This window comes from Labrus mixtus, chromosome 23 (genome assembly GCF_963584025.1).
Source record: "Labrus mixtus chromosome 23, fLabMix1.1, whole genome shotgun sequence".
Lineage (NCBI taxonomy): Eukaryota > Metazoa > Chordata > Actinopteri > Labriformes > Labridae > Labrus > Labrus mixtus.
In genome coordinates this window covers 4,412,962-4,430,433 of record NC_083634.1, presented here as the reverse complement: position 1 = coordinate 4,430,433, position 17,472 = coordinate 4,412,962, and the positions used below count along the sequence as shown (strand labels likewise).

The 17,472-nt window shown below is 43.9% G+C and overlaps 3 protein-coding genes across 3 annotated transcripts; 2 read left to right on the top strand and 1 right to left on the bottom strand.

Annotated features, from left to right (window-relative positions):
* Positions 1 to 3,699, top strand: grpel1 (GrpE-like 1, mitochondrial). The gene is made up of 4 exons (XM_061031263.1): positions 1 to 155; positions 1,740 to 1,887; positions 2,148 to 2,229; positions 2,698 to 3,699. The coding sequence occupies exons 1-4, from the start codon at positions 88 to 90 to the stop codon at positions 3,042 to 3,044; spliced, it is 645 nt and encodes a 214-aa protein (XP_060887246.1). The 5' UTR covers positions 1 to 87; the 3' UTR covers positions 3,045 to 3,699.
* Positions 3,700 to 5,786: 2,087 nt separating this feature from the next.
* tada2b (transcriptional adaptor 2B) lies at positions 5,787 to 14,783 on the bottom strand. Its single transcript, XM_061031081.1, has 2 exons — positions 14,514 to 14,783; positions 5,787 to 12,222 (listed from the first exon to the last, which is right to left on the bottom strand). The coding sequence occupies exons 1-2, from the start codon at positions 14,781 to 14,783 to the stop codon at positions 11,005 to 11,007; spliced, it is 1,488 nt and encodes a 495-aa protein (XP_060887064.1). The 3' UTR covers positions 5,787 to 11,004.
* A 28-nt stretch (positions 14,784 to 14,811) lies between these two features.
* On the top strand, positions 14,812 to 16,817 carry ccdc96 (coiled-coil domain containing 96). The gene is made up of 3 exons (XM_061031082.1): positions 14,812 to 15,796; positions 16,029 to 16,373; positions 16,459 to 16,817. The coding sequence occupies exons 1-3, from the start codon at positions 15,320 to 15,322 to the stop codon at positions 16,756 to 16,758; spliced, it is 1,122 nt and encodes a 373-aa protein (XP_060887065.1). The 5' UTR covers positions 14,812 to 15,319; the 3' UTR covers positions 16,759 to 16,817.
* The last annotated feature ends 655 nt before the right edge of the window (positions 16,818 to 17,472 follow it).

The following is a 17,472-nucleotide window of genomic DNA, read 5'->3' as shown; positions in this document are numbered from 1 at the left end:
CTCGCAGTGACGACGTCCTGCTTGAGCGCTCCGTCCGGCGTGTTACAAGGAGGGTTTTTTTTACCTGCTGCACGGTTACAGAGAGAAATGGCGAGCTGGTGTGTACGAGCGGTGAGACAGAGCTACTGTGTCGTTGCTTCACCTGCGCTGATCAGGTAAGAAATAAAGAAACTGTAACATCGACGTAGTTAACGGAGAGGACTGAAGAGTTTCAGAGTCATCACTAAAACCGTCACAGTAACGTTAGCAGCAAGCTAGCATCGTTAGCTTGACCTTTATGTGAAAAATACAAGCATTACCTGACTATTGAGGTGTGTTTAGATGTTAACCAGGTGTAAAAGTAAGCGTTACCGTTGTTTAAGTTTGTGTTACTGACGTCACTGGATGATGAAATAACCTGACATAACTGAGCTCAGGTAGTTATATATTCTGTGTGTGTGTGTGTGGCTGATGTGAATTTGTAGTGTTATAATTGTCCTAAAGAGACGCCACACCAAACCCCATTCATAAATCTGCCAATTTAACAATTCTACCAACACTACACAACTCTCCTGCCTTAAGCTCCATATCACATTTCATTAATGAGGTATGGAGTCTTGTATCTGCTTTACTCTACTGGCTGGAGAGGGATGATGACATAATGAGGCATGCATTGAAGTCATTACATCGACTACTTAACTTGATTCTTTTTGATTTTGAAATATTTTATTGATCCTCTGAGGGATTTGGTCTGGTTTTACACTCTGTTATTTTAGAGACATGCTTCTCACACACATTCACAAACAGGACGTGTGGACATGCATTAATGGAAAGCTGTCAGAGTTTGGCACGATGCTATGCAGGCGGGTTGGGGGTTCTGTGAATTGGTCAAGGGACCAACTTCCTTATTGCGGCCTGCATCGGGACCTTTTCCCATTGTCACCGGGCTGTGTGCTGTATTTAAACGAGCGTTAATCAAATAAAGACATGTAAGTCAGTTGCATAACATGTAAGCACCAATGGCAGTTGTTCAATTGGCTTCAGTGGTATTAAAGCTTTCTGACGCTTCAAGCTGAGGTTGTCCGCTTTTTGATACTCTTCAATACTACTGAACAACTTATCAAACAAATAATCAGCTTCCATCAAAACAAACGACTACTGAATGCCTGAGAGCCGATTCCACACAACACGTCAATTAATTTACCCGTGTCTGTAAAAAGAACTACCTGAAGTCTGAAGAAAGAAATAGAAATGTAGTTTTATTGTACATGATATTTAATACCTCTGTTACTTAAACTGCAGTGTTGAAGCCGAGCGGAACAATAAAACGTCTATTTGAAAGATTCAGTCGTTGTCCAGCAGAATTATTTTGGATAGAATTTGAACTTCATTATGTTTGAATGGATGGAAGTATGACTGCAGTTATTTCTCAATTAGTCAAAATACATTTTAAAGTCGATAAGCGTCCAGATTACAGTAATAAGAGGTGTTTGGTTTGGTCTTACGCACAGTCTTAAAACTTACTCTAGTTACTGAAATACAAGATGAGGAAAACAGACAGTATTCACGCTGGAGAAAAAGACAGTTTAATATTTGTTTGACTTTAATTCTGTGCTTTAAAAATGTTAATACATTTAGCTACTTGATGTAGGTGACTTATTGTTGAAAGAGAAAAATGCCTCTGCTGAGTGTAATATCAGGATCAGGCTCCTAAAGTTTCAGCAACATGACTGAGTGATTATATTCTCCATCCAATCCAGAGCATCTCCGAGGTTGTTATGCACGGCCACGCAGCAGAAGAACGGTCAGGGGCCAGAGGAGGAGGCCGAGAAGCCGGAGCTGAACTCAGCGGAGAAAGTCCTGATGGAGGAGAAGACCCAGCTGGGGGAGCAGCTCAAGGATATGACGGTAAGTCAGAGAGGACTGCAGACAAGCTCACTGCCACATTATGGCCATGAAACAACTTTTTTTTTTTTCAAAATGAACTACTGGTTTGTGACCGTTTTATAATAATGACAAACAAAAGGCGATGAAACACTGGTTAGATGAATTTAAAGGACATATCTTAATCAATATCTTCTTAACAAAAGCTGCCTAACATATATTGTTACTAATCTCAGTTTGTGGCCTTGATGTTGTGTTTTTAATCTAGTTTGTCTCTCTCTCAGGAAAAGTACAAGCGGGCCTTAGCAGACACAGAGAACCTCAGGACGAGGAGTCAGAAGATGATAGAAGACGCTAAAATATACGGTAAAAACCTCTCTCACTTTGAGCTCATCCACTCTTTCACATTTACACTTTTTTAAGACGCCCAACATGAACTTCACAGAGGATATATCCTGCAGGAAAGCACGCTTAGCTCTGGGTCAAATATTCAGCAGTTGTGCGTTTCTGCCACTAGATGGCGCCAACGGGCAACTTTAGCCTTTGACCAAACTGTTTCCTCAAAATGATTCAGCTGCTTAATTTAAAATCCTAATACTGAGATTAAGATGTTTTATTCAATCAAGTGCTTTTCCTGATCTGGATTTGGGCTTTTTGTGTCAGTAAAACTAAGAGTAAACACAACGTACCTCAAGGGGAGACGTGTCTGTCTTCCTTTTTGGTCCTGTTGCACTCAGTCATCCCACCTATGAAGAACTTGTTCAAAGCAACACTAGAGAAAGATTGTTAGAAATCTCTGATGTAATGTTCAAATTCCTTTGTTTACATCACCAGGGATACAGGGCTTCTGTAAAGACCTGCTGGAGGTGGCAGACATCCTGGAGAAAGCCACGGAGAGCGTCCCCAAAGAGGAGGTGACGGGCCAGAACCCTCACCTGAAGAACCTGTACGACGGCCTGGTGATGACCGAAGTCCAGATCCAGAAGGTGTTCACCAAACACGGCCTGGTCAAACTCAACCCCGACGGCCAGAAGTTCGACCCCTACGAGCACGAGGCGCTCTTCCACGCGCCCGTCGAGGGCAAGGAGCCCGGCAGCGTCGCCGTGGTGACCAAAGTGGGCTACAAGCTGCACGGTCGCACCCTCAGGCCGGCGTTGGTGGGCGTGGCCAAAGCCCCCTAGAAATGATCATGTAACTTTGACAAAGTGAGATTTGTTTGGTTGCCTTGGCGATGGAGGAGCTCAGGTGCAGCAGACTGGTCAAGGCACCTCCCCCCCCCCCCCCCCCCCCACCTACATTTCCTTCCTTTCATCGGCCCACCCTGAGGTGCCTCAGAGACACAGGACCTCAACTGAGCTGGACTTTGTATCTGGACTATCTCCACCAGTTTTTAAGATGCATAATAACATTTCAGCTCGAGTCACTTCAGAGACAGAAGTATATATATAAAGAGGTTTATAATAAAATACTCGCCATATTCAGGTGCAGAGGACGTCACACACATCGACCTAGAAGAGAAGCAGGTGAAAAATGAAGTTTAAAAGTTAAAAAAAACGGCTGATTCTGACCTGCTGGTGTCATTCCAGACTTTAGTTTCACACCTTCATAATCTTAAATGTGACTTTTCATGTTTGTGAGTTTAAAAATGTATCATATGAATAAAGGCACAAACTGTACTTTGAAGATCAGAAAAAAGGTCTGAGGTGTTACTTTGTACTGAGGTGGGCTTTTGTTTCACCACGGTGCAGCTCTGGACGATGCTGTAAAAAGTCATTAGCATGTGTACAGACGGTATTCCAAACCATCACAGCATCAGAATAAAGTGACCAACTAAAAGTCTCTGTTTTGCATTCATCTCTCACACACACCTTGAAAGAAAACAGAAGTTTTCCCACTTACCCCACAGCTGAGGAGCTAAAGATGTAAAGCAGACACGATCAGCAGTTGTTCACTGTTTCTCATTAACAATTTAAAACAGAAACAGCTAACAACTTTTTTAGGGCTTTCACACTTGCAGGAAACCCCTTACAAAAAAAAAATCCTGATATTTGCAGGAGGAGCTTTATATGTAAACGCAAACAGCCGCTCACACTTCACCCGAAGTTTCTCCTGCCAGACTCGTCATTTTTTCCCCGCTGCAGGATATTCTACGGAGAATTCACCTCGAGCCAATAGGAGAGGGAGTGATGTTTATATCCTGTCACTGCTGCACGGTGCATAGTGTACGCACGGACCGCTACCATCTCCGTGCACGTTATTAAACTGATGCATTAAGTTTTCTGTTCTCCACTCTTGCTGATGTTGTGATTCTGTTGAACTACACAGCATTGCTATAAAGGCAAATATTCTCATTATAGCATCACATAGTGGACTCTGTTGCGTCATTTTTTTTCACGTCACAGAGGACCTACCTCAGGAGACCCCCTGCCCCCCCCTTCTGTCTGACAGGGACAGTCTTCAGCTGTATATGTGAACAGCCAGGTCAGGAGAATATCCGGAGCAGTCCTCCTGAAACGATCTAGATATTTTCAGCAGTGCATGTGTGAAAACAGCTTTAGATTTGGTGAAACCACTAAGAAGTCATAAAACAGACAATCCTCACATTGCTCCAGAAACTGACCACAACATTCCCCACATTTTTTAACATTTCTTCAGTATCATGAAAAATCCAGAAATGCCTTTTTGTGCATCCAGGACTGGACCGTAAACAGGAAGCAGTTGAAGTAATTGAACTATTTGATTGATTGGCTGACAGTAAACTGATGCAATGTTGATGAAACCGTTTCAAAGTAGAGGATGACTGGATGCAGTATTCACACACAGCTGTCATAGTAAGATAAAAGTAATGGTATAATTATCTGCTTAAATTCATCAATAATTACTTTGAGTTGTACTCTTACAGTTAAAGAAAAAGGTGATTCGCTCCACCTGACACCGAAAAAAATAATTTCTTCAAATATTCGACATTCACATCAGACGTGACTGGAGTTCGTCTGTTCTGGATCCATTTTAACATTTTAAAGAAAAATACAGCAACTAAATGTATCACTTTCTGCGACTGACTGAAACTGGAAATGCAGAGTGAGATGTGTTTTTTTTTGTTTTTTTTGCATTTTAAAAATGAGTGAATGAAAACTGTCAGCGATGTAACTTCATTAACATGCTGCTCTCGTGGAACTCTTCAGACCAGAGTAACAAACCCTCTCTTTGTCACTCTGAAGCTGATTCATTTTGTGTTTGCATAGGGTTCGTTTTCCTTCTTAAAGGAGCAATATGTACCATATCTACTGACTGAAATGATAAAGTGACCTTACTATATGATCAGACATTAAGGAAACATGTTGAAGTGCTGGCTTCTCTAACAACAACACAGCAGTCAGTATGTCCTCCTTCTAACTTTAGATTCTGCTCCTGAATGATCTGGATTTGTTTGGACCAGAGAAGGTAGGCAGTTTTAAGACACCCCCCCCCACACGGCCGTTTTGGACACCCCTCGGTTTGCCAGATATGAGAGCAGTTATCAGGTCAACAGGTGTTGCAGCGATGGAAGCGGGTCAAGAGAAGTGATTCAGATAGAAGTGATTGTACCCGACCTAAAAAGCCTCTGCATGTTTCTAATAAGCTCCACGAGCAGAAACGTGCTCAAACTAGGATCAATATTGGAGATGCTTTTGAAAAATGGAGAGAGGTTAGAACGCAGAAAGGTTTACAGACCGATGCAGAGCTGGATAAACACTGAAGCTACAGAGTCCACCACATGGTGACCTGTGTGAGCATCGACTCTAGAGAGGAGGGGGGGAGACAGCTCTCTGTAATGTTTAGAATTTGGACTGCAGTACCCATTTTAAACACTAGGTGTCAGAGTTACAGATCGCTCCTTTAAGGCTCGAGGGTCCTGCAAGTTGAAAAAGAAAACAGAACTATTTGCAGTTTTAAAGTATCCGCACTTTTAATACATCTCCAAACTTTGTTATTTGCAACAACAAAGTAACAACACAACAAAACAGCTCAACAATATCAGACTCAGCATGCCATCACTACACCCAGAGCGCCGGCTCAACGCCTCTTTGTCCTCCAATATCTTTTTTTATTTATTACAAAAGCTAGAAAAATTTCAGTGACACAAAATACTTTACATTTCACGAGTCCGTTATAGTTTTTTTTTCTTCCAATGTATCTTACAAAACTATTTACAATTTGTGGCATGAAGTAAACAACCCCCCCCCCCCCTCCTCCCTCCCACTTTACATAAAAATAGTCCCACACCTGGGAACAAAAAACTATGAATGCCATATTTTCCTTTCAGATATTTACACCAAAACACTCCACCTGGGAACAAAGTGGAACATTTGGTTGCACATGCAGAACAAAGCCTCTCGCAGAAAACCAAATCTAACAGTTACATTCAACCGGCTGATTCCACTGACGCTGTGGGTCCTAGTTTGGTTGGAAATATCTTAGAGGCCTGCTCGGCTCTTTAAGATGATATCTTTTTGTTTTAAAATACTTTACTCATGCTTACACCTCCCCTCGGGTGTCAGATAAACGGCCCGGTGCAGCATCACCTTCGATAAAGCGGCTCATCGGAACCTGAGCCATCAGTGAACATGTAGTGGAAATAGTGCAAGGAACAAGTCTTTGTAGTGGAGGTGACCGACTGTGAATGTTGAAAAGATGCCATTAAACGTTTTCCTCTAAAGCCCTGAGTGGAAAAGAGAACCATAACTTGGGATTTTTACTCTTTTTGAAATGATAGTCCAGGTGGTCTGTGATCTCAAACTTTAAAAATCTGCAAGTTTGATTCACTATGTTAGAATTCAGCTACCAATCACAGAAATCCTGTCAGTATCTGTATCTGTGCCATTGTGTTTCCTCTTTGCCACGCCCCCCCCCCCCTCTTTCTTTGATTAGCAAATTATGGGTAAAAGATTTTTGACATTTTGGGTGCACATAAGTCTCATTGCCCTACAAGATCTTGGAGAAAAAGCAAGCTCGAAGAATTTAGAAGGAGAGCAGAATCTGAGAGGATGGAGCACATGAACGCAGGGAGGAGCATTTTGACATCCTATCACGGGTATCACATTCACAACTACGGACAATTTAGAGTCACCAGTTAACCTAAGGAGCATGTCTGTGGACTGTGGGAGGAAGCCGGAGAGAACCCATGTATGCACGGAGAGAACATGCAGACTCCACACAGAGAGGCTCCTGTCAGACGGGGATTCAAACCAGGAACCTCCTCGCTGTGATGCAACAGCGCTAACCACTGCAGCACCGCGCAGCCCCTAGAAAACCAAATGAAGATGACAAATAAGTCCACCTCTCAAAATGTACAGAATTTCTTCTCTGTTTGCTGAGCCCAAACCCAGTTATGGATCTTCTTAAAGAAAGTGTTAAAACACTTACAATACATTTCCAGAGAGCTTTTTCAATCAAATTGTGGCTCCAATGGAAGTAAAAGTGCATTTGGGAACAATTTGCAGCCACAAATTAACATAGATTTTGCGCGCTTGTGAGTGTTCACTAGGGCCCGACCGATATACGATTTTTGGGACTGATACCGCTAGAAAAAAATCATATACAGACATATCGGCTGACGTCTTTCTTAGATCTATGTTTGATCTATATAGATGTACACATTCATTACATTGAGCCCTCAAATGCAGTTATCAAACACTTGTGGAAAAGATATTTAACAAAGACAAGATGGTCACTCAACTTGACAGTAACTACCCATGTATGTGCATCACTGCTTGACACTCTGGAGGGTGATGATGAGTGTTGTACTCCATAAAGCGCCCTCTGCTGGTGAAAGAGAACTGCTAGTGTAACACAATGACACTCAAATGAAATGCTATTTGACTGGAGAATAAATCAAGGTATATCGGTGCATATCTGAGATAAAAGTAGACTACATTGATAGTCACTGGATAAGCTAATATCGGCCATTATTATCGGCCGTTGAATAATCAGTCAGGCTCTAGTGTCACGTTAGCAGAAATGCAGAGTCAATAGTATCTGGACAACAATGAGGCTCTGTGACGCAGAGAGAGAAGAAACTTGAGGGTTTTGAAACACGCTGTACATGTGAAGATCACTGCTGGGTTCAGCCTCTTCAAGGTGTTTTGATTTACAGCTATAGAAATCTAAAATATCATTTAGAGTTAGCTTGCATTAAAAAAAAATATATAAAAAAAAAAAGGTCAAATTACCCAGCAGTCTCCGACACAGTAATGAGGCAAAGAATATGAATCTAGGACATGTTCCAGCTTAGGTAAACTCCACACATTCTCCTGATTTAAGAGCTCCTGCTGTGAAATAACAGCCAACTCAATAACTTCATTTACATTTAAATAGCTCTGCACCCACAGCTCAGCTCGGCTCGGGAGAAAGAAAAAAAAAAAAAAGGAGCAGGAAAAAGAAAATGAGTCACCGCTGCAGTAAGAGTTCAGCCTTTGAGACAAATGTGAGGTTACCATTAAGAAAAATTTAAAAAATACCCGTCATGGAGGAGCAGGTGATGTCTGTTTGAGGGACTGGGAAGCTCTGTGCATGTGACGTGGGGATCTAATGCCAATCAGTTCAAACATCAGCCCCCCCCCCTCTTTTTTTTTTTTAACATCGTTTAGGTCTTGATGACTAATAGGTTCAAAAGGTTTCTGGGACTGCGCCAGTAGACTGAAAAGTAGTCCACTTAAAGACTGACAGGCTCAGATTGTCATTCTGAGCGTCTCACAATATTACAGAGAGGACACTGACAAAGACTGAACGTTCAAGTTAAAGATTGAGACGTTTTAAAAGCAGAAACAGCTGCTCAATCCCTCTCCTGAAACCCACCAGACTCCTCCAAATCTCTGCAAAAGACCACCATTGTCTCCATCAGTCACTTTGTACATGTTATTGACTGATACACAAATATTGAGTCGGCACTGAATTAACACACAAAGACACAAATAAACTAACCAACTGCAGAAGTTCTATACCCAAATGTTGCCAACGCATTTGTGCAATTTCTACGAGCTTCCTGGCAATGAAACAGGAAATTACCCAATATGGTCTGCAGCAGATAGTGATTATTGTTGCCATGGTATCGATATTGTTTGTTTTTGCTAGAAATGTAATGAAGCCGTGACCCCAGCATTAAAAGCTGATTTTGACGACGTAACTCTTCAAAATAAAACCACAAACATTTAAACTGGTCCTACCCGTTAACCTGTAACTTTTCTTTTTTCACCATTTTAACATCATAGAGAATACTGACGCCTGTGTTTCAGGGCCCAAGAGTTCAATACGTAAACTTCAACATGCCTTTGAAAGAACTGTGGTCGAGATCATTTACCAAGCAGGAAATGTCTTAGTTAAAAAATGAACTTGCTCGTGATTTTTTTGCAACTACTGTACATGACTCCATAATGGCGACACAGTTTCTTAATTCTCACTCGATAAATCTTTTGGCCCGTCTGTTCTGAGACTCCGAGTTACTTATTGATGGACGAGTACGCACTTATCACTGCAGAGTTGAATACTTGGTGAAGCAAAGACTATAAGGAGGGATGTGGCCTCTTGGATCTGAACCGCCTTCTTCCTTAAAGGTTAGAGGTCAAGGGACTTTTGGTAAAAAGTCTACGAGATCTACTTCTACCTCAGTAAACATTTTCCACAATGTCTAAATGAATTCCTCTGGTTTCTCTTTATATAACATGATGATCATTTTGGTCCAATTTAGAGTCAAACTGACCACGATTAATAAATTGACGCGGGGCTTCTTGTGGTGGACAAGTCGCATCAACAGCAGCCTGACGACCAGGAAATAGTCAAGATGTCTGTTATCAACCCTCTCATTAATGGTCACTGCTGCAACCAAAAATAACAAGTTGAGGACAAACTCAAGGTTTTAAAACGACCGTCCACAAGCGAATGGTTGTCATTTTGGTTTCTACGTCCATTTCTTATACAGTCTGTCATATCAACATACTGTATATCTGTCAGACTGGTTGGTCCTGTGTCGGCTTAAGGTTTCTTGTGCGCTGGCAGCTCCCTCAAACTCAATCTCAGAGTGGTTCTCATTGGTGCTTACTGTTGCTAGGTTACAATAAGTTGTCTAGGGGAGCTACCGCTTTCCTCAGTAGTGACGATCAGGTCTCTGATTGTGTTATTTGCTTTTATTCAAGAAAAATATCTAAAAAAAAACCATGAGAAAATGTGATTACTTTCCTGACATTGGCAGAAGTGTTAGAACTGAAAACGAAACCCTCCAGGCAGATCACTTTCTCCTCACCATTGTTTTAGACAAAGTCAATATCAGTAGTCCCGCCCCTTCTTGGTTTTGATTGGTGGATGAGGGATAAGTGACAATGACATGCGCGCTGGTGTTCCAAATGTTGAACTATTTTCAACAGAGCGCAGCTGATGGAGTCACAGATTTCCTGTGATTACAACGCTGAGTGCTGGTTTTGTACAGAAATATGTGCTGCAAGCGCAACAAACCACACAGACCCTAACAGGCTGTAAAAAAAAAAAGTAAAGAAATTAGTGCTGAAACATGGATTTCACCGACGTTGCAAGACAATCTTCAGGATCTTATGGGTGTAAAATATTAGACAGAACTGATCAGTCGTACGGGGAGCGTTCAGCTTTATCCGGTTTGGTCGAGTTTTCAAGATCCTGAGAACAATCTGAAGCCTCCACATAATTTCAGTCACTCAGTCAGTAGTGCCTCTCTGTGAAATATTCAATAAAAATATAAGTATAACATTCTCAGAAAGTTTAACGCTCTGGCTTTAGTCCTGTGCTGTTTTTTCACCCATAGGCATCGTCTGTAAACGTGACGCAATAACACTCAAATATCTCCACAGCTACAACACACCTGTAAGCATCGTAGCTACCAATCATGTCTTAACAACATGAAGACCCCAAGCGTTGAATCCCCCCCAATCCCCCGTTCCAAACGTAGAAATATAAGCTTCATTTTGTTCCCAGCCCTGGTATGAAAATAAAATCTTTTCCAGTGGGACATCCTCTTTTTTTTGTAATTTACATATTCACAAGGTCACCTTTGAAAAATGGTGAGCGACAGTAGTTTTGTTTTCCCTACGGAGCGTAGAGAAAACCATCAGTCCATTACTTCCTTTAGACGTCGGGCTAAGAGGCGTCTCTGGATATCCAGCCGCTCTCTGTGAGGAAGGTGAGGATGCGCTTCTTGAGCACCTTGTCCAGGTAGCTGGGCAGCCGGCTCTTGGCTGGGATGCCCTGCCTCTTCTGCAGGTGATCCTTGATGATGATGGTTTTGACAGTCAGGTAGCGTGCCGGGCTCAGGTTCAGGGAGTTGCACAGCACCTTCTCTCTGTCCGACAGCAGCTCGAAGCCCGTCAGGTTCTCGATCGCAGAAAACTCGCCGTCTTTGCCCTCTTCTTTGATCCCACCTCCGACCCCCATACCTCCAGCAACACCTCCACCTCCTCCAGTTCCTCCCAAACCAATCCCTGATCCCAGCCCACCGCCTCCTCCTCCTCCTCCGCTGCCACGTTTGGAGGTGACCACACTTTTGTTCTCTTTACGTTTCTCCCGTTTGTGGCGCGCTGCTTCGTATTCAGAGGACTCCTCCAGGCGGGCGATGCCGTTGCGGCGGTAGCGCTGCAGCTCGCGCACTTTTGCCCTCAGCAGCCGCTCTTTATGCATGTTCTCAAAGAAGTCTTCAAACTCCCGATGGGCCATGAACTGACAGAGCCCCCTCAGCCTCACCCGCTGGTCCTTCTCTTCTTTGGTGACCTTCCTTTTCGGAGTACTCGGTACAGGACCTGATCCTGCTGCAGCCGTGGATCCGGGTCCAGCTGTGCCGCCGCCAGCTCCTGCTGCACCCACACCACCAGCGGTGCCTGTTACCCCCAGCGTTCCCGGTTTCTCCTTCTCCTTGTCTTTCTTGTCCCGCCCCAGGAACCCGGGCACCAGGTTGTAGTCTCTGGCTATGTTTTTGCGCCGCTGGCGTTCTCGAAGCTTGCGCACGTACATGTCCACGTGAGCCCGTTTCATTTCAATCTCCACGTCCTCGTCGTCGTAGTTCACCGACAGCCCGCTGATGAGCTTCTCTGCGTCCTGGTCGTATTCGATCTCATAGTCGTCACGGAGCGGCATGTAGCCCAGCTGCTGCTGCTCGGCCAGGCTGATATCGAGCGGAGGGAGCGGGGTGGTGAGGCTTGGCGACAGGGGACCCCCGCTCGGGCAGGTGTGATCCGTCACCCTGTTGGGAATGTTGTCAGGGATGCACGCCTTACCCAGGTTTCCATGGATGTACATGGTGACGTAATGTTCCATGACTTCCTGAGGAGTTCTGGACGCTCCGACATGAGCGGCCATGTCCTCCTGAAAGACACAGGAACAGGGACATTATTCACTGAGTTACAAACAGAGGAGACTCAAACATTTCATGAATCAATATTTCATCTTTAAGTAGTTCAGTAGTTGTTGGAGAAATCTGCGGCCTCTTCTTGGCCCCATTTTCAGGTTTGATAAAATCACCCTCTTAGCAGGATCTTTCAAAATCATGTTTTTTTTTTTTTTTAAATGAAGGCATTACTATTGGCTGTGTTCAACAAATGCTTGGCAGTTGCACCTCCATAAAAAGGATGGAAGATCTAAAAAAAAAAGACAATTAAAATCTGAATAAATGGTGGAAAATCATGCAGATGAAAAGTTGAATTAATCAACTTTCAGTTTTAGTCGTTGACTTCTGGAAAAATGAAGGAAGTTGAAAATCATGAAAGATATTTTCTTTTTTTTTGTGTAGTTTTCTAACAACCTAAAATGAACTATGGCATTTATTAAAATCAATTAAGGACAAAAGGCGGCTGAGGCTCAGTCGGTCGTCTCTGAGCCGGGTGGTTGGGGGTTCAGGAGCTGGGGATCAAACCCCTGACCTTAAACCAGAAGGTTGGGGGTTCAATCCCCAGCTTCTGAGATGACAGACTCCACCACTGAGCCACAGAGTGTGTCTGTCTCATGTCATAACTGTGTCCACTTTGTTTATAAAACTGTCTGAGTTATTTTGTGTGCAGCCCTGCAGACTGTCCCGTGAGGTGTCCTGTAATTGTACTTTAGTTTTATGTCTCTAATAAAAACCTGCATCAGGACATTTGAAATGTTACTTTAGTAGTAACTCTGGCACATTTACATTGATGCAGAATATATTGCTGATATCTTTATTAATGTGCACTGTCCTAATTCAATAAAATAAATTCTAAGAGAATTAGCTTTTAGTTGAAAACATAAACTAGGCAAATAATTGTAACGAGCTGTTTTCATAAAGCCAGCATGAAAAATTATTATCAATGAGATGTAATTAATAAATTATAAAGTGATTTTTTATAACCTCCTTACATCGATACTAACGTTTAAGCTCAACATGTAACAGAGAGTTAAGTCAAGTTCAAAAGTTTAGTGTAGTAGACTTCATAGTAATAGACTTTTCTTAAGAACATTATGATTACATTATTATATTTCTTATGTTCCTCCTGGAATCATTCAAAAATATCATGAGACGGAAAGTCACCACGCACACAAACAAGCTCCTCGTAATGTCCCATATTAGTTTACACTACTATGTAGTTTTAAAAATGATTTACTGAAGTTACATAGTTTCAGCTTGTCAACAGAAAAGGCAGGACACTGCTTGGGGCCCCAGGCCAGTAAAGGGCCCCTAAAGAACCTGACACACCAAGGAGATGGTCGCCCTAGTAGGTGTTGGTGTGTCCAGCTCCGTCGCTACCCGTCGCCGATTCAACATATTGAATCGGTACAGGACGTACGTCGGTGAGAGGAGTCTCTCTGATTGGCTGTTGGGTGGTTCCATTTCTCTCCAACTCTCTCAGGTTCAGTAAAGCCCCTTGAGCATGCCACTGTAGTCTCCATGATTTCACCCATTAGTGCGGTTTCTCCTTATTTGTCTCCTCCTCCTCTTCTTCTTTTCTTTTTTCCACTAAAAGACCAAGGGCTAACAACGCCAACGCCATTTTCAACTTTTTATCAGACATTATTCTCCATTAGTAGACGACCTATAATACGAGTGGTGAGTGACAGCGGTGTGAAAAATGGTCTTCTGGTATCATAACAACGGACTATCACCCCCTGCTGGCATGGAGAGTTGTTTCCTCTCACGCATGAGCAGAACGAACGTGGTGGTTGTCCGTCGGCTGTAGTCTTTGCGGTGTGTTCTAGTGAGGCGGCCTTCGTCTCCACTAGCTCTTTGCGGTCTGCTTGGTGTGTCAGGGTCTTAAGGGGTCCTCATCTGACATCACTCGTTCTCGTTGCCCTGCTAAGCGTTAATTGCAGCATAATTGCTGTGGAAACCAAAAGTTTGTCAATGAAAGTCAACAAATGTACCAGGAAGTACGAGGAAGCGGAGTAAGCGCTGGGACAACAGCAGACATAATGGTGATAAACACAGGTTGTAGGGCCCCCCAAATATATCTTGACTTGGGCCCCTGCATTCAGCTCAGTCGTCTAACTTTGACGGCGGGACTCGAGCAGAAGGTTTTCATAAATATTATCATCACTACTAGTCAACTTTAACATTTGTATCTAGTGAGCACTGTGTTAGTTTATATGGTGTACAGACATGAGCAAAGTGAAGAAAAGTAACTTAATAAATGATGTACCCAGTTTCCAAATCCGTATTGCTCGATAGCATCGAGCAGCGACTGCTCTTCCCTGCTGGTCCATCCTCCCTCTGCCTCGGGACCCCAGAGAGAGAACCGACCGCCGTCGACCTGCTGGTAGCCGTGCCATCGGCGGTGATTCCCGAGTTCTGCTCCCGCCGAGAAGCACTCCGGACACAGCTCGATGTCCGGACAGTCGGTGCAGCGGAGCCGCAGATTCGTAACATCTGCGAGGCAGTTTACGCAGTACTTCTTCCCCAGGTCGGCCATGTTGCCTGGCTCCTGCTTCTTGTTGTTGGAGCGCAGAACTCCGCGCCTGCGCATTGGCAACGCTTTGCCGCGCAACCTACTCACATCCTGCTTGTTAATATTCATGAAGGCCTAGGGCGCTTCTGATTGGCTCTCGGTCGCAGTTTCCAGGACAACTGAAACAAAACGAACAGTTTCATGAACTACAGAAGGACACGAGCCGGACAGCTTCTGACATAATGTAAATAATTTAACCATACGTTTTATTTTATTTTATTTTTGTTTTAAAAATGGACTCAGAACCAGAAAACACAGAAAGTGAGGTGAAGAATGACACAGACATGGTGTCAGCAGGTTTAACTAATAATGAGGAATTTTCTTCTTTACCTGATAATGGAAATAAAACTGTCCCAGTTGAAATAGAGGCATCCGGTCATGATGAAGAAATCCCAGAAAGTGTGAAAGTTACCGAAGAGGCCCCTGATGAAGAAGGAGCCACCTCTGAACCAGAATGAAACACTGCAGATGAACTTCCTGACCCAAATCCAGACTTCGATATGAAGGTAAACACAGCCAATGAACTGCCAAGGTCCCACGAGGAGAGTGTTGCTTTTGAGATAAACAGTACTGACGGTGATGGACCTCCCAGACTGCATCTTGAGTCCCCAGATAAAGAGACAACCAGTCCACAGGAGGGGGAAGACGAGGCTGAGGAAGAGGAGCCCAGTGCTGCAGAAAAAGCAGAAACTAGCTACAAGGAGTACGCCAAACTCCTGCAGGAGCTGTGTGAGCAGAGACATATAGCCAACCAACGCAGCAGCCTGCTGCAGGTGAAGCTGGTGGAGTACTTCCGCAAGAAGGGCGGGGACGATGTTCAGGTGGAGAGGGAGAAGCAGGCGTCAGAGCAGCTGCGGGAGTATGAGAGGTGCATGAACATGCTGATGGAGCTGAAGCAGCAGATAAACACGGAGTCAGAGAGCACTCAGCAGCAGGAGGAGGAGCTGAGGGTACAGTCCCAGGAGAAGCTGGAAAAGGTTGGTCTTTTTTTTTCATATCCAGCTGTGGTTAAAAATGGACTTAGGTATAAGATCATTCAATTATGATTGCATGATTCAAATGTTAAATGCCATAATTAAGCCTACATTGAAGTATATATCGCAGAAAGATAAGATATTGCAATGCCATTTTGTCCCAGCATCCTTCAGCCCTATCACATACTGTTAGCAGTATGCAGTATGACTTCAGGTATCTTATCTTCGTCCTCAGGTGGATAAAGAATGGCGAGCGTTTGTGGCACTGAAGCAGGATGTAGCTGTTTCACTTCTAGGCAGACTTCTCGGCAAACAAGCCGCCCAGGCCAAAGTGGAGTCGACTCTCGCTGGGGAGCAGCTTCGCCAGGATGAGCTGATCAAGCTGCGTCTCAAGCATCTCCACCTCAGGATGAAGATTCACAGGCTGGAGGCGCAGCTCCGTGACAGGGACGACAAGAGAGATCCACTCCAGCTCCAGTTTGAGCGTCTGCAGGCCGAGCGACTAGAACTGAGAAAACAAACAGAAAAGCAGCACGAGGAATGCTTAAAGATACGGAAAAAGATCAGCAGCAGCTTGGAGGTAAGTTGAAAGGTACGCAGGATGTACTTTTCTTTGTTGCTTTGCAATTTATTTTTTATTTTTTTAATTTCTTGTGCACTCTCAGGTCCTGTCGAATGTAAAGGAGAAGCTGTCCTGGGGCCAGATGGAGGTCCAGGCCAAGAAAGAGCAGCTGGCTGAGGTGGAGGTCACACTGGCCAGGAAGAGAGAGCTCCTGACCAGGATTAAAAAGACCCGAAACGACCTGCAGAGAGACAACCTGAGGCTGAAGGAGCGCGGTGGGCTGCTGGGGAACAGGGCTCTGCTGCGGGACTTTGAGGACACTGTGGACTCCGCCGACCTCCTGGAGGAAAAACTGGAGAAGCTGAAGCTGAGACTGTCCGTGGCAGGTGGAAGAAAAACCTGAAGGCAACTGAACTAATGAAGGAGGAATTAAATGTGATCAGACTATAAAAGAAAATCAGCGTAAAACCCCACAATTTGTGTTTTTATCAAGTATTTTTGTCGACAACAACCAGTCGACCATAGCGTCTTTAACACAGTATGTAAATAAAGCGTTGTATTCCTCTGTTATGTGGAGCAGTGTGTTTGGAGGCTCTGAGAGAGAGATACTCTGCATGCAAAACATGAGCAATGTGGAAAAAAATCTCTGTCAAAAATGTAATCTTTGAGTGGAATTGTTAAGCCTTTTTTGAGTCCCATCGTATCTGACATAACCTGCAGTTTCTACTTATAATCAGCAGATGGCACTAGAGTGAAATGGTGCATTACAGAGATGTATGATGCAGTTGTAGGCAAGTATAAAGACTTCATGCACCATGCACCGTTCTCAGCGTTCTGTTTGATGAGTTTTATTCAAACTACGGCATGTCTTTGAAGTCAATAAACTAGACTCACTGGACTCATCCCCCCACAATGCACCACAGAACGCCACAGGAGGTCATTCCTGCCTGCGGCCATCAGACTCTTACTCCTCCCTCAGTGGACTTATTTCACTAGTTCTTTGCCGCCTGCTTGGTGAGTCAGGGCGTTAAGACACACACAGCGCTGTTACCTCCCCTCATAGGCGACGTGCATTTGTTGACAAAGAGGGTGTGGCGCCAACAAAGACGTTGTGAGA

What these genes read in the sequence shown, in the direction of transcription:
- grpel1 (XM_061031263.1), top strand. Translation starts at nt 88, where the DNA reads ATGGCGAGCTGGTGTGTACGAGCGGTGAGACAGAGCTACTGTGTCGTT. An exon ending in GCTTCACCTGCGCTGATCAG is followed by an intron (nt 156 to 1,739) that starts GTAAGAAATAAA and finishes CATCCAATCCAG; the next exon opens with AGCATCTCCGAGGTTGTTAT. An exon ending in AGAAGACGCTAAAATATACG is followed by an intron (nt 2,230 to 2,697) that starts GTAAAAACCTCT and finishes TTACATCACCAG; the next exon opens with GGATACAGGGCTTCTGTAAA.
- tada2b (XM_061031081.1), bottom strand. Translation starts at nt 14,783, where the DNA reads ATGGCCGACCTGGGGAAGAAGTACTGCGTAAACTGCCTCGCAGATGTT. An exon ending in AATACGGATTTGGAAACTGG is followed by an intron (nt 12,223 to 14,513) that starts GTACATCATTTA and finishes TGTGTCTTTCAG; the next exon opens with GAGGACATGGCCGCTCATGT.
- ccdc96 (XM_061031082.1), top strand. Translation starts at nt 15,320, where the DNA reads ATGAAGGTAAACACAGCCAATGAACTGCCAAGGTCCCACGAGGAGAGT. An exon ending in CCCAGGAGAAGCTGGAAAAG is followed by an intron (nt 15,797 to 16,028) that starts GTTGGTCTTTTT and finishes CTTCGTCCTCAG; the next exon opens with GTGGATAAAGAATGGCGAGC. An exon ending in AGATCAGCAGCAGCTTGGAG is followed by an intron (nt 16,374 to 16,458) that starts GTAAGTTGAAAG and finishes GTGCACTCTCAG; the next exon opens with GTCCTGTCGAATGTAAAGGA.